The sequence below is a fragment of the Ochotona curzoniae genome, unplaced genomic scaffold (genome assembly GCF_017591425.1).
Source record: "Ochotona curzoniae isolate NIBS_2020 unplaced genomic scaffold, NIBS_Ocur_1.0 contig_3498, whole genome shotgun sequence".
NCBI classification, from domain to species: Eukaryota; Metazoa; Chordata; class Mammalia; order Lagomorpha; family Ochotonidae; genus Ochotona; species Ochotona curzoniae.
The window spans coordinates 6,296,342-6,324,113 of record NW_024465885.1 but is presented as its reverse complement, the minus strand read 5'-3'; the positions used below and the strand labels follow the sequence as shown (position 1 = coordinate 6,324,113).

General features: G+C 38.4%; 1 protein-coding gene across 1 annotated transcript in view; it reads right to left on the bottom strand.

Annotated features, from left to right (window-relative positions):
* The window catches only part of MYH15 (myosin heavy chain 15), a 174,895-nt gene that overhangs the window by 35,483 nt on the left and 111,640 nt on the right, over positions 1–27,772 (bottom strand). The window contains exons 29-35 of the mRNA XM_040980919.1: positions 25,809–25,935; positions 16,420–16,538; positions 12,627–12,823; positions 10,126–10,475; positions 8,852–8,976; positions 6,672–6,787; positions 48–240 (exon numbers count right to left, since the gene is read on the bottom strand). Coding sequence (XP_040836853.1) covers positions 48–240; positions 6,672–6,787; positions 8,852–8,976; positions 10,126–10,475; positions 12,627–12,823; positions 16,420–16,538; positions 25,809–25,935 — 1,227 coding nt within the window. The remainder of the gene's footprint in view (positions 1–47; positions 241–6,671; positions 6,788–8,851; positions 8,977–10,125; positions 10,476–12,626; positions 12,824–16,419; positions 16,539–25,808; positions 25,936–27,772) is intronic.

Below are 27,772 nucleotides of genomic sequence, written 5' to 3'. Positions count from 1 at the left end.
AAAAGAGGAATTTCCCACCAACAGTACACATTACAGTTTGAAAATACCTTCATTTCACTCTGAAGCTTGCCCAGAGACTTGGTTGTTTGTGACACCTGCCGGTTGGCACCACGAAGCTGGAGTTCCATCTCATTGAGGTCTGCTTCCATTTTCTTTTTCAACCTCATAGCTTCAATGCGGCCCCTAGTCTCAGAATCCAGACTTGACTGTAGGGAGTCAATAGCACACTGCTGTTTTTTCCTAATTTTGGAATAGCATTCAGGAGAGAACATTGAAAAAAAAAATGTACCTGTTATATTTAAAAGTCCAGGAAACATTGTAGAAAAGATTTAGCCTTATATGAGACCCCATAAAGAACAGTCTAAGACAAGTACATGAATTTCGATAGTGGCTAGCAATGAAGAAAGGATGGTATTGCATTAAGTCATGGTTAATCTACTTTCAATGATGAAAAGTTCTCAACAAGCAGGAAAAAGCTCAGTGGTTTAGAACACTTCCTGAGATTCAGCAATATGAGGCACTTAAATAGGCTCATGGAAAATGAAATTAAAAGTTAAATTTTGAAAACAATACATAGAAGGAGTCTTTAAGAAGTTATTGGAAACATTTATTAAGGAAAAACTGTGCTTGCATATATTTAAGTACACTCATATTGCTCTAATGTCCTAAAATACTGCTAAATCCTAAAATAAAATGGTTATCTTTTGTTAGAAATTTCGATGAGAATACTCATTGTCAAATGGCACTGAATACTTTAATTTCCTTTGTAAGAACTAAAAGCCTTGTGCTGAAACTATATTTGCAAAATGGCAAAAAAAGAGAGAGAGAGAGAGAGAGAGAAAAGCTGTGTTTTCAGGTAGTGCTATCTATAGTTTGCAAGTGTCATCTAAAACTTACATGTCAGAAACTTGAACCGGATGCAGCAGGGGTAAGAGGTGGTATCTTCAGTAGATGATTAAATTACAAACACTCTGACCTCCCTCATGAGTAGATGAATTCATTCATGAACTAATGGATTAATAGATGACTATGGGTGACACTTTGTAGTAAAAGTCTTACCATGTTAAGCCCTCTTCCATGTTGTGACGCAGCAAGAAGGCTCTCAATAGAAAGGAAGATGCGGGCCCGGCGTGGTGGCGCAAGTGGTTAAAGGTCCTCGCCTTGTACGCCCGGGATCCCATATGGGCACCGGTTCTAATCCCGGCAGCCCCGCTTCCCTTCCAGCTCCCTGCCTGTGGCCTGGGAAAGCAGTCGAGGACGGCCCAAAGCTTTGGGAACCTGCACCCGCGTGGGAGACCCGGAAGAGGCTCCTGGCTTCGGACCGGCATAGTATCGGCCCGTTGCGCTCACTTGGGGAGTGAATCATCGGATGGAAGATCTTCCTCTCTGTCTCTCCTCTCTGTATATCTGCCTTTCCAATAAAAAAATAATAAAAATAAATCTTTAAAAAAAAAAAAAGAAAGGAAGATGCTAGCAACATGCTCTTGAATTTCCCAGCCTCCAGAAATTAACTAACTAAATAAATATTCTTCACAAACTATCAAGTGGTTCATCTATTTATTATTATTATTATTATTATTAGTGCAACAGAAATTAGAATTGGATAGCAAGGCAATTAAATTCTTGGAAAAAAATCAATAGAATTTTTTGTTTCCCAATCTGCTTGCAAGTAGCTTGAGATCATTTGATGGAATTCCAGATGATGGACTAGAGGCAGTAATACCCCCATCCAAGCATCACTCATACAAATTTCTGATTTTGTGACCTTACACTATAGGGTCTTATCATCACTATAGGTCTTATCATCACAAGAAGGAAGGAATCAGTACTTTTGACTGTGAATAGTGAAAAATTCTCTATTCTATCACATTGGCCTATGATCGTAGACAAAAAAAAAAAATCTATTACTCTAAGCTATCAAGATATAGTGTTCTTTATTCAGAGAAGTTTAACCTCTGTCATTAAATTCTATTATTAAGAACCTATTGAAATGACCCCATGATATACTACAGCAAACGCTAGACAAACAGAACCAAAAGTGCCTTGCTCAAGGAACGCACTGGCACAAATTAAAAAAAAAAAAAAAGTTTGTTTATTGGATCACAATTTGAGTTCACACTGAATTGTCACTGAGTTTATGTCCTGGTCTCTGGGGCTAATCCACAAGGCCTATAATCTGCAAGAAAGAAGTGTGTTCAGAATCTGCAGTTGAGTTTCAATGGAATCCAAACTTTTCATAACCACTTATCTCCTTACTAATGTGTAGAGAGGCCAGAGGAGGTTATCAACATGTCCAGGAAATAACTATTGTTCTAGCACTGCTCCTTTTTCAGTCCCAACATATGAGAACTGACCTTTCATGCCTAACCCTAAGTCCTTGATTTTTGTTCAATTCCATATACCAGAATGTCTTACTGTGCAAGAATACGAAGTTAGTGGGGATAAATTATGGACTAAAGTGTGTTTGTTGAATCCCCAATCTCCATTATCTTGGAGTGTGTTTACAGATAGGGTCTTTTAACAGGTAAGATAAAATGAAGCTGTTAGCTGTCTCCAATGCAATAAGACTCCTATGCTTGGCGTAAGAAGAAAACACAGCAATGATCTCCATGCCCACAGGAAGGGCCACGTGAGGACATAGAAGATGATCACTGCGTGCCAACCAAGACAAGAGGCCTCAGAAGAAACTGCCAAACATGAAAATTCCTTGATATCAGATGTATAAATCTTCATAACTATGAAAAATTAATTTCTGCTAACGAAGCCACCCATTTTGTAGAACTCTGGAATGTTAATGGGGTACTTACATTCCACTTCACAGCGAGTTTTGGGACAGTTCCTGTCTCCCCTTGACAAAAGTCTCATCCTTGCCCCAGCTCATTTATCTTATACAGAACACTAAAGTACTGCTAGTTTGTTGGCAAATCTTCTGTACAGAAGTAATACTGCATGTTTCAAGCAGTACTTCTAATGATGTTACTCCAAAACATCATTATTATCTACACAGACAAGACAACTTGTATGACTTAAACCAGCATGCAAATAATATATGCCTAGAAAATGCCTGTTAGGTAATCAAAATACTAGATGTACTGGAAGAAATAAAATAAAAATTCCCTCAAGTGTCCATTTCTTTAGGAAAAAATGAAAACACAGTATTAAGTTTTTTTCCTGAAATATATAACACATTTGAGAAGCAAAACCAAGGGAAACATTTAAAATCAGGCTAAAACTCTAAGCCTAGGAAAACCAATTTAAAAAATTGACAGTACAATAAGTCAGTTTCCTTTTTAATTATTTCACCTCTGTATCACAGAAATATGGGTTTCTCCTTAATCAAAATACATGACTCATCTTTAATTAATGATATGTGGCGAACTAAACACCATGTCTGAATTTGAGAACCTGTTTTCTGAAGAGATCCCAAAATATTTTATTTAGAAATAGGAAGATATTTAAATAAATTCAAACATATTCTCTTAGAAAAGACCCACTTAGATAATAGGAGACATTAAAACCATTAACAAAGTCTGGCATGATGGAGTTTATAAGCACGGAAATGTGGAAGGAAAGACAATGGAACATTACTAGGCACCTGCAACCATAACTATAGACCAAGAGTTGTGTCCAGGTACGTGGACCAAATCCCAATATGCCAGTTTCCTGTTGACTGGCTGCATTCAAGTTACAGCTGCAGAGCTGAATAGTTACCACATGACCACCCCTCCTTCCATCAGTGACTGCTCTCTCAGTCCCTTCCATGTATGGCAATTACATGTAGAAATAAAAAAATAACATCATTCATACAAGTGGAGGAGGCTTTGACTAGACTCATTGTGTATGGTGGAAACTGTCAGCAGGTAAAACATGTAGCACCGGCCCCACTACTCAGATACCACTCATACATTTTCATGACCCCAGGTACGTAGGCTGATGTGACTCAGGATTATTCCTCAAATGACAGATCTCAGAAGCACAGAATTAATTGAATGAGTTACTCAGTTTGTTGCACTATGGTGATTTTGCCTTTGCTAATGGGTCTCTCCTGCTTTCTTTGTTCCACTGATTCCCTGTGTAGTGCGTAAATTGGCTCTTCCATTTTCTGTGAGCCACCAAAGGTTTATTGGGACATTGGATTTAGAACCTCATCTTGTCCTCATGCAGTATGAGGGATGTTTATGAACTTCAAATATGATATGATATGAAAAAAAGTTCGCATCAATTTCAACAATTTTTGTAACATGCTTTAACTCTGTTCTTCATGGATTTTTCGAAGTACCTTTTCCTTGAGGTTTGCTATGATTTGGATATTGTTTGTTTCCTTAACCCCCAGATTTACATATTAGAAGTCTAGCCCAGGGCCCGGCAGCGTGGCCTCGTGGCTAAAGTCCTCACCTTGAACGTGCCTGGATCTCATATGGGCACTGGTTGTAATCCTGGCAGCTCCACTTCCCATCCAGCTCCCTGCTTGTGGACTGGGAAAGCAGTCGAGGATGGCCCAATGTTTTGGGACCCTGTACCTATGTGGGGAGACCCAGAGGAAATTCCTGGCTCCTGGCTTCAGATTGGCACAGCATCGGCCATTGTGCTCACTTGGGGAGTGAATCATCAGATGGAAAATCTTCCTCTCTGTCTCTCCTCCTCTCTGTATATCCGACTTTGTAATAATAATACAAAAAAAAAGTAATAATAAAAAACAGTCTGGCCCTGAGAATGGCAGTGATGTGGATAGCTATGAGCCTTTAAGATGTTGGGCCTACTGAGAGTTTCTCAGGTCAGTTGAGTCCTGCCTTCCAAAGGAATTAAGGTAGTTCTCATATAACCATGATTAGCACTCGCAACAGTTGTCATAGGTCCCATAATGATAACGTAATGGCTAACACCTTGCCTTATATGCACCAGGATCTCATGTGGGTGCTGGTTCACATCCCAGCTGCTCCAGCTCCCACCCAGCTCACTGCTTATCATGTGGAAAAGCAGTGGAGGATGGCCCAAAGCCTTGGAGCCCTGCACTCACGTAGGAGACCTGCAGGAAGTTCCTGACTACTGGCTCTGGATCTGCTCAGCTCTGGTCATTATAGCCATTTGGGGAGTCTATCAGCAAAGGGAAGATCTCTCTTTGTCTTTTTCTTTCTTTGTCACTTCTCTCTGTAAATCTGCCTTTTGAGTAAAAAATAAATCTTTCGAAAATTCAATTCCTAGTCCTTAAATCAGATTAAACTACTATATTAAACAAAAGTGTTTTGATAGAAGTAGTACTCAACACAGGATGCCACTCATGATGTTTTGTAAAATATATTCATCTTTGTTTCCTAGAGGCACCACTAAAAATTATCATAAGTCACAAAAGAAATTTATAGGAATCCCTGTCCCCAGCCTGCTCCTTCATATTTCATATCTGTCTTTGTTTTTCCTTCTCCTCATCCTATCTGTTTGAATTTTTGGCTTCCTTTGCACTGAAGATATCAGTGGTACAATGCACTACCGTTTTCAGATATACCTGATGGAACCAGCCTGAGGATCTGTTTTTCCTAAATTGAAATCAGATTTCTTATCTTTTTCAGTTGTACAAAAAGATGTTAATTCTTGTTCCATAAGGAAAAGCAAGAAAATACCAAGGTACAATAATTTTGTCATGCATCAAAAAATAATCTTTAACTCTCTCAGAGCCTCAAGTAAATGAGAATTTCTCACCACAGCCAGTCCTCAGAATATGGCAGTGGAAGAGAGTGCAGGATGGCCAGATTTGACTTGGCACCTTCACTAAAAAAGAACTTCATGGGAATTTTGTCTGAAAATGGATTTTAGGGAAAAATCCAGTTCAAACAAGTTAACACTCTTTTTTCAAAATTATTTAAGCACACTGAAACTAATTTGCCAGTAGCGTCTCAGACCCGAGTGATATTTCTAGCTAATACACAGCATTGGCTTGCAGAAACAGGTCTGACAAATAATATAATCATTAAATCTGTGCTTTGATTTCCGGAGTGTGAAGTACTTGCCAACATCAGCTTATGGATCTACCTTGCCACTTTCAGTGACTTTAATCCCCTTACTTCCCTGACATTCTAAGAAGTGAGATGTATCACCTTGTTACGATGAAGGTAAAAGATGATTCTGCAACCCCTGAGTCCTGGCTAATTCAGTTTCTTAATCTGAACATTAGCCATTTCAATAAGGATTCCGTAAGCAATCCAGTTCCTGCCCTCTTTCACCACTAAAAGGCTACAAATCTAAACAGGGGGTAAGTAAAAATTTCACTGGAATGTGACATTAATTTTAATGCATTGCATCCACTTTAAGAAGTTCCATTCATGGTTGAACATTATCAATAAGTTTCTTGAATACTGCAAGGCAACCCAAACAGTGCACAGATTATACAAATATAATTTGTAGAGTTGATTTTTGTTTTATTTGATGCATGACATTCAGTGTCACAACTGAGTAGGAGCTGCTCAAATATAAGAAAGTAATAGGAACTTGCCATAGCTGAATATAGATATTAATTTATATTCAGAGTGATAAGCTTAAGTAGAAAGATTCAAGTGTCTATTTGCCTAAATTTTTTTTGGTAATGTTCTGACAGGAATCATAAAAGTAGTCAAACACAGTGATTTTGTTCGGTAACACATTTTATAATTTGAAAGCGTTGCTCATCAAAATAACCATACCTCAAAGTTTCTACTTCTTCTTCTTTCTCAGAAAGCTTTCTTTCAAATTCTGCTTTAGTTTCCAAAAGTTCTAGCTGAAAATGAAGAATCTTGCTTTCATTCCTTTCCAGAACTCCCTGAAATACATAAGTATCATGCATAAAAAGCATTAAGGATAATCTACTTTTGGGAAAAAGTGTGTTTTATTAAATATATATTATTAATATATATTAATGACTAAGATATATTAATAATGAATATCAAATATATTTCAAAGGTAAAAGACTGAGAAAGAACAGCCTTCCATCTTCTGACTTGTTTCTCAAATAACCAGGACAGCTAGTGCTAGACCAGGCTGAAGCCAGGATCCAACCAAGTTCAGCAACCAATCCATGTAAATACTATCAACTGATCTTTGACAAAAGTGCCAAGACTATGCATGGAGAAAGAATAATCTTTCCAATAAACAGACCTGGCAAAACATGTTGCACAGTTATAGAAGAGTGAAATTAGATCCATAACTCCCACCATGTACAAAATTAGCTACACATGATCAAAGACCTGGAACTATGAAGTTGGAAGAAAATGAAGGGGAAACACACAAAAACATTGGTATAGATGATGACTTCTTGGGTAAGACCCCTGCAAAAGCACACACACACACAAAGTAAAAACAAATAGATATCAAACTCAAAAGCTTGTGTACAGGAAATAATCAATAAATATAATGAAGAGATATCCAACAGAATGGGAAAAACATTTAGAAATAATTTGTCTAGCAAATGGATATATCAACAAATCCAAAATCTCAGCAACAGAAAAGCAATTAATCCAGTTAGAAAATAGAAAAGGCACTACAATAGACAATTCTTAAAGAATATATACAAATAAACTACAAATATATGAAAAAAAATATTTCTTATCATGAGGCATCATGGAAATATAAATCAAAACCGCAATGAGATATCACCTCACCCCTGTCAGAATGGCTGAATTCCAAAACAATAACAAATGTTGGCAAGAATGTTGAGAGAGCAGAACTCTTATAAAGTGGTAATGGGAATGTTAGTTAGTGGAGTCATTGTGGATAATGGATGGATATTTCTTTAAAACCTACAAATAGACTTGCCTTTTGGTTTGGTATAGCACTGGATTGCTACCCAAAAGATACTAATGTATAATATCAAAGAGATACCTGCACTATCATGTTTATATCACTGTTCAGAGCAGCGAAAATATGGATTACCTGAATTGGCCATGATCAGATAAATGGATAAAGAAGACCACACACACACACACACACACGTTATTCAGCCATATAAAATGAAATTCCATCATTTGCATCAAAATGATTGCAACTGGCAGACATGTCGACTGAAATATACTGGACACAGAAGACAAATATTGTATAATCTGCCTCACATGTGGAAGCTGAAGATATGAAAATATAATGAAAGCAAAAAAGGAATGACTGCATCAATTTTGCTATAGATAGTCTTTTGTCAAAGTGTGTCTTAAATCTTTGGCAAATTGTTAGGCATGATAGACTTACTCTAGCTTTGATAATCCATAAATATCATGAGGTGCACAGTATATTGGGGAAGCTGCCATCTTCTCATTTGATTGTGATATATGGCCATTGCCTTTGTTCCTATTGAATGATATTCTTTTGTCTTTGTTGTGATCTTTGCTGTGAAATTCCTTATTTGGTAGAACATTACCACTTTGACTATAACATAACATGAAAAGTTGCTATTTGAAAAATTAAAATATTTTAACAAAAAACTATCAGCTTAAAATTTATCCCACAATGAATTTATTGAATTTTGCAGGCTTTAGCAGAGCAAGACTACATGATTTCATGGGGTTTATGGCTCACAGGCAGGACATTCCTAGCTCCTAGCAGGCATTGAGGATAAACAGGAGAATGAGGCAGACACGGTCTCTGTCTTCACTACAGTCAGAAGATTTGCATTTACTATTGTTTATCCTGCTCTCTGAGCCTCTGTTTCCTCATTTGTGAACTAGTAATAACTTCCTAGGCAGGTTTTATAAGGTAATGCGTAGCCTGCATTTGACACAGGGCGTAGCTGGCAGCAAACATGTGAGTAGGTGTCATTGTGTTGCTGTTGTTATTAGCAGAGAGGTCTCCTGATCTATCACAGTGATACATTTTTTTCCCTATGGGGTTGTGATAGTACCTCTGCTTCTTCCAGTGTCACCTGGATGTCAGTCTTCTCTTTTTCAATCAGCTTCTTGACCTTTTCCATTTCAATTAAGTTCTTGGTTCTTTCTCTAACCTGGTTTGTCAGATTAGATATCTCTTCTGCAGAGAAAAGACCAAAAGTTGGCAGACATGTCTGGGATCCAGGAGTCAGGTACAATGATATTGCTAGAGGTCCACAGGGGGCATGGTGATGCTTCCCTTGGAAACCTGATGGCAGTGCATCACAACTATCGGCCTAGATAATGGTTACCACAGGGCCCGGCATGAAAACCCAGGGGGTAAATCCTCTCCTCCTATCTGCTGGGAGCCCATATGGGCACTGGTTCATATCCCAGCAGCTCCACTTTCCGTCTAGCTCCCTGCTAGTGGCCTGGGAAAGCAGTCAAAGGCCCAAAGCCTTGGGACCCTGCACCCATGTGAGAGACCTGGAAGAAGCTCCTGGCTTCAGATTAGCACAGCTCTGGCCATTGCAGCTACTTGTGGGGAGGATCTTTCTCTATGTCTCTCCTTTCTCAGACTTTCCAATAAAAATAAAGAAGTAATTAACTAATTAAAAAACAATTTGAAAAGTGCCTACCACAAATGGAATGGAGCCACTGATAACTGCACCTTGTAACACTGCAGTGCCCTGCAGTACTCACATGTTTGCAGTGATGCAGGTATAAACAAATCTGCACTGCCAAAGGAAGTTGTAGTACCTACAACTATGTGTACTACATAATACTCAATGATAATAATAAATGATTGTCTGAGTTGTTTACGTGCTTACTAAATGATGTATCACCTTAAAACGTACCCCTTTTCTTCATAAAAAATAGAACAATTACTATGAAGATTATTCCATGCTAGGCCAGCAGCAGCCTCATGTCTCTTGTCTACCATGTCTCTTGATTTCACTAAGAAGCCATCATCTAGCCATGAACCTATAAGACCTAGCACCCTCTGTGATGTTCATGCAGTGCTGGTATCCCACACGGAGGCATTTCTCGGAATGCATTCCCTCATTAAGTAATGCATTACTGTAAATGGAAAATCTTTGTGAGGATCTGGATAACAGGAAAATCTTACATGCATAATCAAGCTATAGAAAGGATGCTAGCCTTGCTTTTACAACTTCCTAGGAATACAGTAAAATAACTGATACAGAAAGATGAAAACTTGGGAAGCTAAGAACAGGAATGAGATAGGTAGAACTCTGCCCAGGGACAGTCCCACCCAAACACGGGGTTCTCCTTGAGCTCCTAGCACCTTGGAGGATCTTGTTCTCTCTCTTGAGAGTCTCCTGGCCCATGGTGCTCTCCTCATAGGCATGCTTAAGCTGGAGCAGCTCAGTGCTGAGTGCACAGCCCTCCTTCTGGGAGGCATCCAGCAATGCCTGACACTCCTCCTGCTGATGCTTCCAGTCAGCCAGGGCCTTGTCGGAGCGCAGCTGTTTCTGGTCCAACATGGCTGCTGCAGAGCGGGCCTTTCCCAGGTCAGACAGGGCATCCTCCAGCTCCAGCTGCAGTTGGTGGCTCGCCCTCTCCAGGGAGGCGTTTCTGGCATTGGCCACCTGCATGGCTTCAGCAGCTTCCTGCAAGCGAATTGTCAGCTTCTTCCTGAGCACAAAGAGGAAACCCAGAGGTACCATGAAGCAACACGCCTCAGAGCTCATCCCATTAGCCCTGGATCAAAGTGCCATGGTCCCTGAGCTCTGCTTGCTAGTTGCAACAAAAGCAGTTCCTGCACCTCAAGAAGACAGTTGACAGCTGACCACCATTCCCTGCCTTCTAGATTCCCCGGTCTTATTTTTCTCTCTTTTACCAACTTGCACTTGGAAATCAAGACCTTTTTGAATTCCTCTAAGTATTTGCTTATTCTAAACCTTTAACAAGCAATATGAATTTAACTGATGGCTGCATCATAAATGGGAGAAATAAATTATCATACTGAACATCCTAATAATAAGCCATTTAAAAATTGTTAGGCACATTTAAATCTGGCCATTGCAGCCACTGGCAGAGTGAATCAGTGGATAGAGTGGATAGATCTTTCTCTATGTCTCTCCTTCTCTCTGTAAATCTGACTTCCCAACACAAATTAAAAATTAATGAACTAATTTAAAAATAATTTGAAAATGCCTTTCCTTGTGCAGGAAATTGGAAACTGCATAGTGAGAAACAGCAGATTGTTGTCATTTACATAGGAAATTTGGATTGAGTTCTGGGTTCCCACCTTCAATCTTGCTGTTGCGGACACTTGGGGAGCAAAGCAGAAGAGAAAGCTCTCTCTAAATATCTTCCTACCTTTCAAATAAACTGGATATAAGTAATTAAAGTATTTTTAAAGAAACTAAATTCTTTGAGGCACTTAGAAGTTAACTTGGTCTCAGGTGAACTTGGTTTGCTAAACCATGTAATCACAAGAACTCAAGCCTCAAAACTGAAACAGGTGCATCAACTTTCCCATTAACAGAGAACAAGGCACTAGATTTATTTTTTGGTAGTCACTTACTTCACCAAAGTGATTTAAATGAAACGCAATGTAGAAATCTTTATGTATTTGAGTTCAATCAATTTTAAGTCAGAGAGTTTTCAGATATTATCATAGATGCCCATTATTTTCTTTACATGCTGCAAATCTAGTTCCAACAAATGCAGTTAGCCTGTATCATTTCTTATTTTTCTATTCTCCAAAAATAAACCATCGATGACAATGACCAGAGGCACTTGCATCTGAATTGTTATAAGAAAAAGTCTTATTTTAGAAATAGATGCCACATTTTGATGTGAGAAAGCATCTCAATTCAAAGCCCCGATTTTTATGGTTCAGAGTTTTTATAAAATACCGACAGTGGGTATTTTTAGCATCTTCATTCCAAAGCCCCTTTTAAGTTATTGTGGATACCACTTATGGTATAAAACACAGTAGCTGTTCAGTAACAGCACAGCAATGTCTCTCGAAGATTTAGGTGAAGAAGTAAAAATCATTATTTCTAGTTGAAGCTAATGAGAAATGTATTGATCTTCCCTGGGTTTTTGTCAAGCTGCCAAGCCAGAGACACTCTTTAGAGTCAATCTTTAATAACAGACCAGGGTTAGTCTGACACTCTCTTTCAAAGTTGCACAGACCTTCAATGTTGAAGCAAGGCATTGAGCACTAAACTTGGAGAACAAGTGTTAACTCTGCTGGATCCCAAACATCTATTTTTGAAAGGAAGTTTTAAGCCTTCATGTGCATTGGCTATCAAACTGATGTTTTAGCCTTCGGAGTGCCTGGGGATGATTTGTTTTCAAAGTATCAGTGATGCTGACAGATGTTAACCTGTTGCCAGCTGTCCGTTTTCACAGGATACTTTGTGGTCTACAGACCAAAGACAAAAAGACTTGTTGGCTAAGATACGCATTCACATGGATTCAATTATTTAGCTGTTCCAAATGAAGTGTATGGCTTTTAAGTGAGAGCCCAATCTTCAAGCCACAACTCAAAATTACATATTTTATGGCGACTTCCCTTGAACATTGTAAAAGAACCTTTTTTTTCCTCTCCCTCAAGCTTGAACAGTCTAGGAGTCTATATCATAAGTTTTTAAGGTCATTTAGTGCATACACTTCTTAACATCAATGACTGTTAATTCTGACATTGGGTTTACTCAAACACTCAACAAGGATTCGTTCAGTATGCACTTTGAGACCTTGGGGACTCAAGCCATTATTCTTATAATCCTGCATGCAATTAACTGAAACTAAGGGTTGCCTTGCTCTACTCACTTGGCATCCTCCAAGTCTTCAGTTCTCTGAATGGCATCATGTTCGTATTTCATTCTGCATTGCACCATTTCAGCATTGCCTTTCGTTAGGGCCCTGTGGAGCTCAGCCTTACTCTCTTGTTCTTCCTCATACTGCTCCCGTAGAAGTTCGCAGTCACGTTTTGCTGACTGTAGGGCATTAGCCAGGGCACTCTGTGACTGTGTGAGAAACACATTTTTGAAAGTCACCACTACCATGAACCAGCTATTGAAGGTGAACATATTTTAATTCAAACAAAACCCTAATCTAGTTAGATGAACTCAAGGCGAGAATTTAGAACAAGAGGAACAAAATAGAAAGTATTTAATTGTTGCTATTTGAATAACCAAATGTGCTCTATTGTGGGCTTCAACAATAGCTAGAGTTCTGAAAATACTGCCTCCAAAAGCATCCTTGTTACTCAGAAATAGCAAGGACAATATTTATCACTTACACAATAAGATCAAGATCTTGTTTCACTAGGAAATTAAGATTACATTTTAGCTTTTATCTAATTGATAAGAAAAAAAACAGGCTTTGTTTTTATTTATTTGAAGGGAGAAAAGGAGACAGAGAGGAAGAGACAGACAGAAGGAGAGATTCCATCTGCCAGAACCAGATGGCTTCCAGGACTGCTAGAACCAGAACTTTCCGAATGGCTGCAGCTGCAACAGCCAGCACTGTGCCAGACCAAAACCAGGAGCCAGAAGTTTCATCAGGATCTCCCACATGGATGCAGGAGCCCAAACACCTGCCTTTCCCAGGCCATTAGCAGGGACCTGGATTGGAAGCAGGTTAACTGGAACATCAGCTGGTGCTCTTATGGGATGTCAGACTCACAGGCAGTGCAGTTTTACCTACCATGCTAAAATCCTATCCGTGGGAAAATAAAATCTACATGTAGACCTACGAAAACATGTTTTTTAAAATCACTTATAACTGTTTTGTCCATGAGAAATTTCTGTATCTTTTACTTCACTCCTAAGTTTATGAGCAAGTCAGATTTTAATCACTATAAGAGTGTTGTCCAATAGAACTTTCTTTCATGATTTTTAAAACACTCTATTTATACACCGTTTATTATGATTAGCCACATATGGTCACTCAACACTAAGACCATGTCTAATATAATATGTGGTCAAGTGGAGTTTTAAATTTTAATTAATATACATTTAGATAGTCTCCTGTAGTAGACTTGTAGCTCCTGTATTTATGAGACAATAGAGCTATGTTTAATGACCATTTATATCACTTACATAGTGGTCTTGTTAACCCAGTATCATTATTCCAAGGAAATTACCTCCTGCAATAGAAAGAAGCAGGACCTGTGCTGGTCCTTTTGAATTGATTATGCAAGATAGGAAGAAGTATCCCAGTAAGTAGACGCAGCTCTGAAGACGTAGAGTTAACTCATGAAAATTTCAGACACCACTGCAGTGTGAGTGCATCTACACAAGAAATCCGAGAATCAGATAAACTTGAGTTCCACTAGTGACCTTTCCTTGTATTTAATACTTTGCACCTGTTCTATTATTGTAAAGCTAAAAAGAAGTAAGGGTGACAGTTGGCCCTACCACTGTGGTACAGTGGATTAAACCACCATCTGCAATACTGGCATCCCATGAGCAGAACCAATTCAAGTCCTAGTTCTGACCCAGCTCCCTGCCAATGCACACAGGAAAGCAGTGGAAGATGGCCCAAGTACCTGGGACCCTGCCACCCATGAGGGTGGCCAGTTTCTGGCTACTGCCTTCACTTGACTCACCGCTGATGTTGAAGCCTTTACATAGTGAATCAGCAGATAGAAAATCGCTTTAGCTCTGTCACCCATCACTCTTTCAAATAAATAAAAATAGATCTTAAGAAAAGGGAATATATAAGAAAATGATTTAAATAAAACAATACATAAATATTCTAAAGTAGCATAAGACATGCGATGTTTGGCTCCCATTCATCATCCTCAAATATTTGAGAGAAGGGCTCACAAATAACGGGAACAGCAGGAATAAATGACTTAAGGCAAAAATAGAAAGTTGAGGCAAACGGAAGGGGGTTAAATCAGGGGAGCAGGTGTTTCAGGAAAAGTCAATAGCAAGGCTTCAGCTAGATCAAGTGCACGTTGTAGGCCAATCGGAAGCCCCTGAGAAGGCAGCCAGAGATAATTTTTAATTTTTTTTAAGATTTATTTATTTTTATTAGAAACACAGATATACAGAGAGGAGGAGACACAGAGAGGAAAATCTTCCTTCCGATGATTCACTCCCCAAGCAGCTGCAATGACCAGAGCTGAGCAGATCCAAAGCCAAGAGCCAGGAACTTCCTCCAGGTCTCCCATCTGGGTGCAGGGTCCTAAGGCTTTGGGCCGTCCTTGACTCTTTTCCCAGGCCACAAGCAGGGAGCTGGATGGGAAGCAGGACCACCAGGATTAGAACCAGCACCCAAGTGGGATCCTGGTATATACAAGGCAAGGACTTTAGTTGCTAGGCTACTGCATTGGGCCCCTATCCAGAGATATTTTATAAAGCATAACAGAAATCATTTTAAAATTTGGGTACATTCCTTCATAGCACATCACTATTTGTATGATGTTAGTCAAGTTATTTGTCTTCTCAAAGCCTTGTATTATTCATGTATGATGCTACTTGGCATATATGATTAATACTAAGATTTATATAACATGAGAGAAGTACTAAGAAAATACCTGATGATTACCATGGTAGTATTTTTTTTTTAATTTTAGAAAATAAGAAAGAAGAAAAAAGGGAGGAGCAGGAGGAGCAGGAGGGAAGGAAAAAGGCAGGGAGGGAGGAAGGAGGGAAAGAGCGAAGAGGATAGAGAGAGAAAATATTTAAAAACAAGTATCTAGAGCCCAGTGAGGTAGCCTAGTGGCTAAAGTTCTAGCCTTGTACGCGCCAGGATCCCATATGGACACTGGTTCATATCCCAGCTGCTCCACTTTCCTTCTAGCTCCCTGCCTGTGGCCTGGGAAAGCAGTCAACGACAGCCCAAAGCCTTGGAACCCTGTACCCACATGGGAGCTCCTGGCTCCTTGCTCCTGGCTCCGGATCAGCTCAGCTCCAGTTGTTGTGGCTACTTGAGGAGTCAATGAGCAGATGGAGCACCTTTCTCTTTGTCTTTCCTCCTCTCTGTAAATCTGAATTTCCAATGAAATAATTAAAATTTTTAAAAAAACTTAAAAATAAAGATAAAACAAAGATCCACCATCTCGATGCTATGAACATCTGCCTATGCAGCGAGTCAGGTCATCTGGAAGGAAGGTACTTGGGGTCTTAGAAACGTGACACCTTGCGTATGAACTAAGGGTCATCCTTAAACGGCATAACTCGAACAATTCATCAAGTTAGTCGCCTTCTTCGTTTACTCTAAAGGAAGACATGAATATCTCTATCATTCATTGACAACTTTGAATTACTATTGAGTGAACTTACTTTAATTTTTGGGTTTTATTTTTTCTGGTATTTTAGTTAATTCCTGTTCTTGGTGAACAGAAACACAAATCATAGAGAGCCATGTCACCCTCCCCATGTCCATTGGCTCCATTAACCAAGATTTTTGCTGTCCTCATTTGTTTGGGGGTAGTCGTGCAGTTCATTCTGTTTTCTTCCGCTGCAGCACCAAGTGTGCTGCCCTGTTCCCCTGTTATAACAGGGCCCTTGCCCTCTGCTCTGCCTTTCTCACTAAGTAGGACACGATCGTGCATGTTCTCGTTTTGTTTTAAACACTGGATCAACTACTTCATTAAAAATAGCCTTACGTTTTTCTCCTCCTCTAACTGCCCTCTCAGTTCGTCAATCTGCCGAGTAAGCTTGCTCTTGTCCATGGAAAGTTGGTTTATCAAAGTCTCATTGTCTTCCAGCCTTTTCAGCCACTCACCTGCAGAAAAAAAAAAATCACAAAATAAGTTGGTTTTTATCAACTATTAACCTCGCTATTTCACTTCCAGATGTTGAAAGGAACAAAGACAGCCAAGCAGACGACTCACAGCCATAAACTTTCCAACGTTTTTGAAGGATCTCAGAGTGTTATTCTCAGCCAGCGATCCTTTTCAGTGCCCACAAAAATGAATCGGTTTTTAGCAGTATGTATGCATCGATGACAGAAATTGTGAGCAGTACTTTATTTAGTACCTTCTTCTAGGAATTCGTTATCTAGTTTAATTCTTGTAACTTACTGGTAATACGGGTATAGAATCATGGCATTCATTAAGTTCATTAAAAACACAGGTTATAGGGCCTGGCGCAATAGCCTAGAGGCTAAAGTTCTTTCCCTCTATGCCAAGATTTCATATGGGCACGGGTTCTAATCCCATCAGCCCCACTCCCCATCCAGCTCCCTGACTGTGGCCTAGGAAAGCAGTCAAGGATGGCCCAAAGGCTTGGGACTCTGCACCCAATTTGGAGACCCAGAAGAGACTCCAGGCTCCTGGCTTTGGATCAGCGCAGCTCCAGCTGTTGCAACCACTTGGAGTTGCAATCAATGCATGGAAGATTTTCCTCACTGTTTCTCCTCTTCTCTGGATATCTGACTTTTCAACAAAAATAAGTAAATATTAAAAAAATCCAGGTCCCACAAAATTATGCATGGGCTTAATTTTTTTTGTGCAAAAATAAACCTAGGTGTTAATTCCCTTTTTCTACATGTTTTGAAGCTCCCTTCCTGTCCAATTTTAAATTTGGAAAGAAAGACACTCAGCTAGTGGAGCTAAGTTGTAGTTTATACAATCAATTAAATACTAAAATAGCTACTAAATGGTAGTAAATGTGGTCATAAGAGGAGTATTGCTATTGTTCCCTAGTTTAACCTCCCTGCTTGATTTATTTATCAATTATAGAGCAGATAACACCATAGCTGTCAAAGATTAAACTAAGAGCTGATTCAGTTCTGAGCAAAGGCACTCATTGCTTTTTTTTCTAAAGACTTATTTTTTTTTAATTGGAAAGGCAGATATACAGAGAGGAGAGACAGAGAGGAAGATCTTCCATCCGATGATTCACTCCCCAAGTGAGCGCAACGGCCAATGCTATGCCGATCTGAAGCCAGGAGACTCTTCTCCCATGCGGATGCAGAGTCCCAAAGCTTTGGGCCGTCCTCGACTGCTCTCCCAGGCCACAGGCAGGGAGCTGGAAGGGAAGCAGGGCTGCAGGGATTAGAACTGGCGCCCATATGGGATCCCGGGCGTGCAAGGCGAGGACCTTAACCACTGCGCCACCGCGCTGGGCCCAAAGTCACTTATTTCTAAAGTGCATTTAAAAGCCCAAACTTTTATGACTTCATGTCTTTTGCTGTACATTAAGTTGGACATCAGGATTTTCTAAACTTCCTGTTCTCAGATTATATTTTCTGCTTAAAAAATATTGAATAGGGGCCAGCAGTGTACACAGTACGTAGAGCGGCCACTTGTGGTGCTAGAATCCCATACTGACCAGTTCAAGTCCCATCTCCTCCATTTCAGATCCACCTCCCTGTTAATACACTTAGTAAAGCAATGGAAAATAGCCTAAATATTTGGGTGCCTAAACCCACATGGAAGACCCAGGGGAGACTCCTGACTCCTGGCTTCGAATCTGCCCAGCTCCTGCCACTGCAGCTATTTGGGAAGTGAACAGCAGATCTCTCTGTGTGTCTTTCCTTTGTTCTCTGTAACTAATTTTAAGATAATAAAAATATGTCAGTATCATTATTTTTACAGAAAATAAACCCATTTTCCAAAACTGAAAAATATACTAAGAATTATATCATTCTACATTTTAAAAAATTCCAAATAACATGCAGCTAGTCTAAAACATCCTTTTTAATTCAGTTACAGTGTTAAGGAGAGAAAGACATGAGTGGCCAGGGATATGTCCAGAGCTTTCTCCTTTAGGGTAGAAAGCCAAAACAGCTGCTCTCATCCCAAATCCACCCACACTGTGATGGAGCTTTCCATTAACATACCCTGATAAAATGGGAGCCCAGCCAAACCAGAACAAGCCAAACCAGAACAAGCCAGTCTATGGCAGATGTGCAAGGAGATGTTGTTGGACATAAGAGTTATCTTGCTTCATTATATGATCATTATAATATAATTAGCATTGCAGTTTAGCACTCCACCCCCACACCTTGAGCATTCCCAATACACACAAGTAATGTGTAGAATCCGAAGGTACGAAACTCCTAAGTATCAATCAAAATTTCCAATCAAGAAGATTATGTCCACTTCATCAGGCAACACTCTAAGAATTTAGGAATGGAAATCCAAAAACCTAAGGGAAACAGGGCCATTGCCTCTCTCGGTCTGTCCATTTTTCCCTTGGAATGTTACCTGATAAATTCTGCTGAGTTGCACTTCTTCACTGTTTTTGGCAAGAAGAATTGAGGCCAATTTGCCACCATTGGTAACAATAATGCATTATTTCAGTAGCAATACATGGGTAAAAACAGCCTTTCATAGACATTTAGTCAGAAATGATAGATCAATAGTAGACAGTGGTTACCATGCAGACAGTGGTTCCCAAAAATCAGCTAGTGTAGGACTCTCGTGTATTGGCTTAATATAATCAAGAAACCAAACCAATCAGTGTGTTTTTGTACTCTATTAAACTGAAAAGCATTGATTTATCAAACTCTGGATATTTTACCATGATAAAATTACATATCATACAGAGGTGAGTTGAAAAATACCTATTTGCAAAAATAAAGATTTTTCCAAATGGTGACAGAAGTGTGGAAAGGAAGGAGGATAGAGTAGGAAGTACCATTAGGCTCATAAACCTGTGTGTATGAAATCATGAAATGTGTTCACTTTATAGAAATAAAAATATTTTGAAAAAGTCTTTTTTAAAAAGCTTTTTTTCTTCTTAGTCTCAGTAACTCAAATGCTTCTGACACCAAATAGCTTTTTCTCCCCGACACCAGCTTGGTATCTTAGAGTTTAACTCAGTTTTAACACTATCTTTCTGGAGATACAGTACATTCCACTTTTTAAAGACTCATCCCTACAACATTTTTAGATGCTAATTTCATATCCATGCCTTTAGCTACTGACCAGCCTTCTATAAATCAGTTCCCACAACCCTCAGAATTCAATAAATCTGTTAAGGAAACTCAGATAGAGAAATAACATGACTTAACTTTAGCAAGTGATTATAGAAGACACGGATGAACATTCAGATGGAAGAGATGCACTGAATGAGGAATGGAAACCAAGAACAACTCTGTTATGTTGGGCTTGTAAAACCTACTTATGTTTTACTTTTTTTTTCACTACAACCCAGCTAAATGCAGAGTGGTGGCTTTTTTCCCTTCTCTTCAAGAGGTCACTATTCTAATTTCTAGTCAAAAAAAGACTGCAAACAGGTAGGAGCTAGATTAGATGATAGGTACTTGCACAACCTCACCTAGAAATGATTTATGAATGCACTTCCCCCTACTGTCTGCCATCAAGTAAAAGAAAGTATAAAATAAGTTTCCTTTTGGTTCTTTCCATGTGAAAGATGCTACTGTATTTTTAAAATTATTATGTAAAATATCTGAATTAATTTTTAAAAATGATACACTGATAAGACTATAGCAAAATAGAGTCCTCAATGAGAATAACATATATTTAAATAATCTAAAACAAACAGAAAAGTTGCTATTATAAAAGCTCTAGGTACATTGTAAGCATATATAGGACTCTTATTCCATGTGTTTTGAAAACCAGAAATGTCAGAGAATAATAGTGAACACAGTGACCATTAGCACAATTCAGAACCTGGTAATAAGGTTTCAGCAATTTTAATCATTGTATTTGCACTAGCAATATAAATGGAAAAAGAATTTAAAAAGCAAAATAATAGCCTTAAACTCATAGATCCCTAAGACTTTTCTGGGATTTCATGCTGGGATTCCAACTTTGGAAACCACTGAATAAACAAAACCATGTATTTCAAAAAAATCTCTGAAGAAATAAAAATCCATTGGGAGGCTATAACTAAAAAATATATAAATATACATCATGGAATCAGTAAACATTTAACATCATTTTAATGATTACTTTTTTTTTTCAATTTAAAAAGCATAATAAACTACAAGAAAAAGAAACTTCAGTTGTAGTAGTAGTTTAGCATCTAGAGATTGAGAAATTCACTGGAAGGAAAGTCCACCCACCTCCTAGAACAAGCACTTGTTTAGCAACTCTGGTGACTGATTTGGAAGCTCTGTGTCAGAAGGCCTGCTCCCAACACATCACGTCAGTCCCTCCTTTGGAACATGACTGTAGAATTGTGTTACAATTCTGAGCCACAGGAACAGCCCAGAACCCTGCTCAAGCCACATATGACTGTGGCAAAGAGAGAAATAGGAAAACTATACTACAGAATCTAACCAGACTTAAGATAAGCCCTTTTCCAGACCAATACTCAGTGACAAAATTTTGAGAAAAAAACTATCTTCAATCAAAAACAAAATATATTCTCTAAAAGCGATAGAAACAGTGATACCCCAGATACATAAAAACACAAGAATTGAACAAAGTAGGCAATATGACTGTCCAAAAGGAACATAAAAATGCATTCACATTAGACTGTGCAGGAGGACATTGATGAAATTCCTGGAAAAGAATTCAAAAGAGCGATTCTAAGCTTATTCAGAGAGACTCAGACATACTGAGAAACAGTTAAATAAAATTACAAATCAATACTTCTCAATATTTCCCATGGAGGAGAAATTCAACAAAGAAATAGAGATATCAATAAAGAACCCAAACCAGAAATGTTAGAAAAGAAATAATTAATAATTGAAAAAGATGTATATAATAGAAAGCATTAACAACAGACTAGATGAGGCAGAAGAAAAAGTATCCAATTTAATAGATAGATTGTTCAAAAGATCCTGAAGCAAAAAAGAAAAAAATATTAAAAGGAGGTCTACCGTGCTTGGGATCTCTGAGATACCTTCAAATGATCCATGTTCAAGTCTTGGCAATTCCCTCCAAAGAATGAAAAAAAATAGTCTGGAAAAAATCTATTCAATGAAAAAGCATAAGATTCCCCCAGTTTGGAGAAAGACATGGACACAACAAGCATAATCAAGAAAGATCTTCACAGTAACAAAGATTGAAAGACAAAGACAGAGTTTTCTATCCCTTGTTCAATCTCCAGGTGGCCATAACTGTTCATCCCTGAACCAGGCTAAAGCGAGAAGCTGCATTCAGTCTCCCATGGATATGACAGACACATGCCTGTATTAATCAAATTTGATAGACATTTATTATGGAAGGCAGTATGCATAGTTCTCAGAGAATTCACAAAATGCATAAACATATTCATCTACATGAATATATAAAAGAGACTATCATACTGAGAAGTGAAGCTACATGGCAGTATGCATCTCTACTCACGAATAACAGATGGACTCCCAATGAAACTGTTAAATGCATCTTGAGAATAGGATGCTAGACTTTCTATCATTGTCTATACCCACCACATCATGATGCACTTAAATAATAGAATGATGGACTTATGACTGCCGTTGAAGGACTATCTTATCAAAACATAGGAGAACTCAGTGGGGAAATGGGAAATAGGAACCTACAAAATTGTATCAAAAAAAGTTTTTTTAACCGAGCTGTCTTACTCTTGGCATCATGTACAATGGAGGAGGAATAAGCATCTGAGAAATGTGCACACATGCACACACATACACACACACATTTATATCAGCTTAGTCCATACAGCAAATTTATGGAATCACTCTAACCATAAAAATAATGAAGTCTTAATTTTTACAGCAAAATGTATAGCACTGGAGATCATTCAGTTAAGTAAAACAGCAATACTCAGAAAAACAAATATCATAATTTTCTCTTATTTGTGGAAGTTAATACAGATTAATAAAATTGCAGAGATGTCATATCATCTGGTATATAATACGAAACATTTTCTCAGGACTGGTGTTAGGACACAGTGGGTTAAGCCACTGTTTATGATGCCAGCACTCCACATGAGCAGCACTTCAAGTACTGGGTGCTCCACTCCTAATCCAGCTCCCTGATAATGCACCTGGGAAAGAACAGAGAATAAGCCAAAGATTTGAGCCCCTGGCACCCACATGGGAGATGGGGAGTTCCAGACTGCTGGTTTCTGTCTTGGCTCAGCCTCAGAAATCTCAGCTATGTGGTAAGTAAACCAGTGAGTGCAAAGATTCATTTCTCCCCCTCCTTCCCTAGCTCCTTCCTCCTTTCTCTCACTCTCTACGCCTTCCTCTCCTTTCCTCCCTCTCAATGCCCCATCATTCAAATAAGTCTTTAAAAAGTTTCTTCCCTGAATTATGCCATGTACATAATTATACACCATTTCACACTCTCTCCACACCTGCCTTTCCAATAGGTAAATAATTTTTCAAAAGAAAATATTTTTTCACCAAATTATACCATTTATGTGATGATGTACCCTTGTATTTCCATGTTATAATTATGATCATGAATTCTTCCTTTTACATCCTGTGTACATCAAACTTTTAAATGTTAAATTTCAAAACTAAATTACTAAACTTAATAACTAAACAATAATAATTATATTAAGTGTCCTTTCTAGAGTAAAATATGTATTTTTTTTCTCTTCTGGATTTCCAGGGTTGCATTTTTATCAAAATGTTTTAATATTGACCCTAGTTTGACATCTTGAAATTGAGGAATTCACTGGAAGAAAAATGATATACAGCCTAAATCATCTTAACTCTATTTGAAGTGTGTACTTCAAGGCATCATATATGTACTATTTACCTTCACAGACATAAGAATCACATCTTAAGAAATATAATAGTGAAGATAATTGGATTCAAAGACATCTAGCCATAACAGAGAAACAAATCAAGTTATAAAGCAAGTTCAGCCACTATAAATAATTGAATACATAAGACACAAAAACCTGAGAAGAAATTAAAATACAAATGATTGGAAATAGATTATAGATATAAGTTGCTAAATAGATATTGAGAGTAAAGAATAAACCACAGGACATATTTGTCCCTTTAACTTAGTCATTAAATGTATATGGAACACCAGTAGTGATGATCCTTAGCCTACAGAACAAAGAATTTTACCATGCCCATATTCTGACAGATGGAAATAAACAAATTCCTCATGTCGAATATGGAGCTTGTTTGAAGGTAATAATCTGAAACAGGAGCTTCATGGAGGAAACGAGTTGCTGGGCTCATGATGAGCTCAACCACAAAGCCTATTTTGAACTGCCCCAGGCATTCATTTGACTAACCCTTATCTCTAAGACTGCAGAATTAATAAGATGTTCCAGGAGGATAAAACAAATAGAGAATGAGTGTAGTGTGGGAGTGCCTGGAGTGTGTAAAACATACCAACAGGATCAATAGATCTAAGACCAGAGAAGATACAGTCAATGGAAGAGGTCATAAAAATTAGGAGGCCCTACTCATTTAAGCCCCTGTATTCATCTGTACCTTATGGCTTTTAATGAGTGCTAAAAATCTAGATTCCATATTAGAATTTAGAGAAAGTGTCTATTCAATAACATAAAAACTGTAGTGCGTATCCAGCACCGTGGTGCAGCAGGTTAAGTTATCAACCATAGCACTGGCATCCATATGGGAAACATTTCATCCTAGCTGCCACACAGCACATCTAGCTCCATGCTAATGACCTGGGAAAGCAGCAGAGGACAGCTCAAGTTTGGAAGCCTGCACCCATGTGGGAGACCAAGAATAAACTCCTGGCTCCTGGTTTTGGATCAGTCCAGTTTGTAGCTATTGCAGCCATTTGGAGAGAGGACCATTGAGGGACAATTTTTCTGTTTTTGTGTATTCTCTCTCCCAGACCTCTCTGTAACTCTGCCTTATTAAATAAATATGATAAAACCTTTAAAAAAGTGTTTTTAAAAAGTCATGTCTAGTAGACTGTGTGAATAGCTTTTATCATCTGTTGATCTTAAGAGTTACTTCATCTAACAGTTTGATTGGTAATCATCTTTGGAAGTAGAGATGCATATCACATTGTTTCTTCACATCTGAATGTGATAATCTCTACTACAGAGTTACTATACATCCCCTTAACTGAAAAGCCATAAAACAAAAGATTAGATACCACATGTTTGCCTTGATTTAACCTGTAATTTTTTGTTTGGTTGTTTGTTATTTTTTGAACCTGTCATTGATACTGTCTCAACCCAGATGTTTCGAAGAAGGGAACTTGCATTATTTTTAACATATTGTTTACCCAATACTATGTCAATTAATTCCATAATGTTGTATATTGATACTGAGGCCTTGTTGGGGCTTTTAACTGACCGGATCTTTACTCTGTTAGACCTATCTTCAGACCATAGAAGGTCTCCCCAAGAGGCCACTGAACTTATCTGGACAATAAGACGCTGAACTTTATGCTAGGCAAGTGTTTGCAAGCAAAGAATCTCAACTGAACTTGAACTATGGTTATGCAGCAAGGTGGAGGAATCCACCATGGGGGGAGGGGTATGGGAGGGGTGGGGGGAATCCCCAGTGCCTATAAAACTGTACTACATAATACAATGTAAGCAACAATAAAAAAAAAATAAAGAAAAAAAAAGAAAATACAAAATTAACAACAACATGGGGTTAAATAATATGCTACTGAATAAATCAATGTGTTGCTGAAGAAATGAAAAATAAATCAAAAACCTTCTTGAAGCAAATGATGATACTGTTAAATGTATCTTGACAATAGGTTGCTGGACTCTGCCATTGTCACACTTAAATAGCAGAATGATGTACTCATGACTGATTATGAAGGACTATACTATTGCAATTACATAGGAGAAATCAATAGGATAAAGAGACTTATGGGGAGGGGTAGTGGAAATAAAAGAGCCTATGGAACTGCATCATAAAATAAATAAATTTAATATTAAAAAAGACTTACTTCATCTAACTGTACACTGTTTTTCCACACAACAGAATGGAGCTGAGCAGTGCCTCCCAAAGTGGCACAGAGAAATCCTTTCCACCCCCCAAAAAAATCACAAGTGCAGACAATAGTATTTCTGAGGCTACATTCCTCCTCTAGGATCCGGCAGTGTCCACCCTGTCTCAGCAGATTATTCCCTATCTTTGTTGTATCTCTCTGTGTTGCTGGGATCAAGAGCTACTCACAAATCCAGCAGCACGTTTACTTACCACGCTCATTCCGTAGCTTCGTCTTCTGTGCTGTCTGCTCGTTTGCCAACTGAGTCACTTCATTCAGTTTTGCATTTGCTTCATTCAAGCGTTCTTCATACTGACCACAGAGTTTCTCAGCATTAACCTACGAGTTAAGAAATAAGGATTGATCGTTTCTAACAGAGGCCATGCTTAATGTGCCATATAATGAAGGGTGTGACCCATATGGTGTCTTGTGCAGTAATGACCCTCCACAGCTGGGAAACCTCATTTTCAAACTTAAACAGATACAATAAACTCTAGAATTGGTACTCCTAAGATATCTAACCTTCCAAGTCTATGGGTGGCTGTGAAGAAATCTAGCTCTAAGAACATTACTACTCTTTTTCTCTCCTTCATTTTTTTTTTTTGTAATTTTCTCTTATGGATGGTTGACTAATGAATTACATCACAAGATCTTATTACAAAAGATACAGGTAAGTAGGAAGTGACAAAAGGTAAGACTAACATGTAATATCTATAGATTTAACATCATATTATCTTATATTAGAACAAACATACGATATCTGACCTTTTGGAATTGGTTCATTTCCCTAAGCATAATGGTCTCTAATTTGGCCCATTTGGCCACAGAGAATTTTTTTTTAATGAAATACAAAAAAGAAAAAAATACACCAGTACTCTTTATATAGAATTCCTTCCTCCTCTGCAGAAGGAAACATATCAAACATTTATGAAGTGCATGATCAAATTCTGACATTACATATTCAACTGTCTTCCTTTTCTTTTCCATTACAAGATAATATCATGTGAAAGATTCTGCCTATTCACTGATAGCCTCACTTCCATCACCTAGGAAATACTAGCAAGTAAGAGAAACGCAAAAGGGGGAGGCATATTGATGGAGGTGATGAGCACAAGAAGAGGAAGAAACAAAGAAGGGAATCTGGACTGCCAACGACACAGACTAGAATAAAGCAGAAGGATCTGAGCAATAATGACTCCATGGTTCTACCACTGCCAAGGCAAGTGCATCCTCCTCACCTCTATGGCTTTAAGCTCAAGAAAATCCTGTGGAGCTAGCATCCCGGTCCCAAACTACAGATCCCCCAATTAGCTATCTATGCTTGAAATAAAGTAAAAGCACCTGATCTCTACACTCTGATAGGTAAACCATTTGATCACCAGAATATAGCCACACTGTAAAAACTCAAACTAATAATTTTGAGCTCCAAGATCCTCAGACAAGGCTAAAAGCTGCCAAATCTAATATAAAATTAGCTATTTCTTCAATGATAACTGGTTTATTAACTGAGCCAGGAAGAAGAAAACACACAGATATGAGAAATGCCACCATAGTTACGATTCTGAATGCTCTTGTTGTCTGCTGAGGGTGAAAGAGTGCAAGTCTTTTGAAAACAACTCATGCAGTATATGGAAATGAAAATAAAAATAAATCAGAGCCTCCTGTTTTCACAAGAGGTCCATGTGGTGAGCACTACAAGCTGTATTTATGGAGAGGACAGCCCACCGGGCAGAGAGAAAAGACAAGTGGGCTCAGACATCCTTCACATTGTAGGTTTACATCAGAATCCAAATAGACACAACATCCAGAAGTGGACGAGGCCAATGCCAGGAGCTGGGAATCTTTTATTTAGACGGCTGGGACCAAACTACTCAAATCATCACTTGTTGCCTCCAAGGTTTCATGTAAGCAGGAAGCTAGAATTGGAAATAAAGTTAGATCCCAACCCCAAACACTTCCATATGGAATTCGAGCATAAAAAGCAGCACCTTAATTTTATGCCAGATGTGCACTGATCATTTTATGTTTTTTTAAACAGCATTTACAAAAGACAGTACGGTTGATTATCTAAAAGAGGCCTTTGAGGGAATAACTTTCAAAGGAGTTGTGTCTTCAAAGAGCATAAACAGTACATGTTTATGCCAAAAAAGCTAGTTCTTGAAAAATATACATAAAA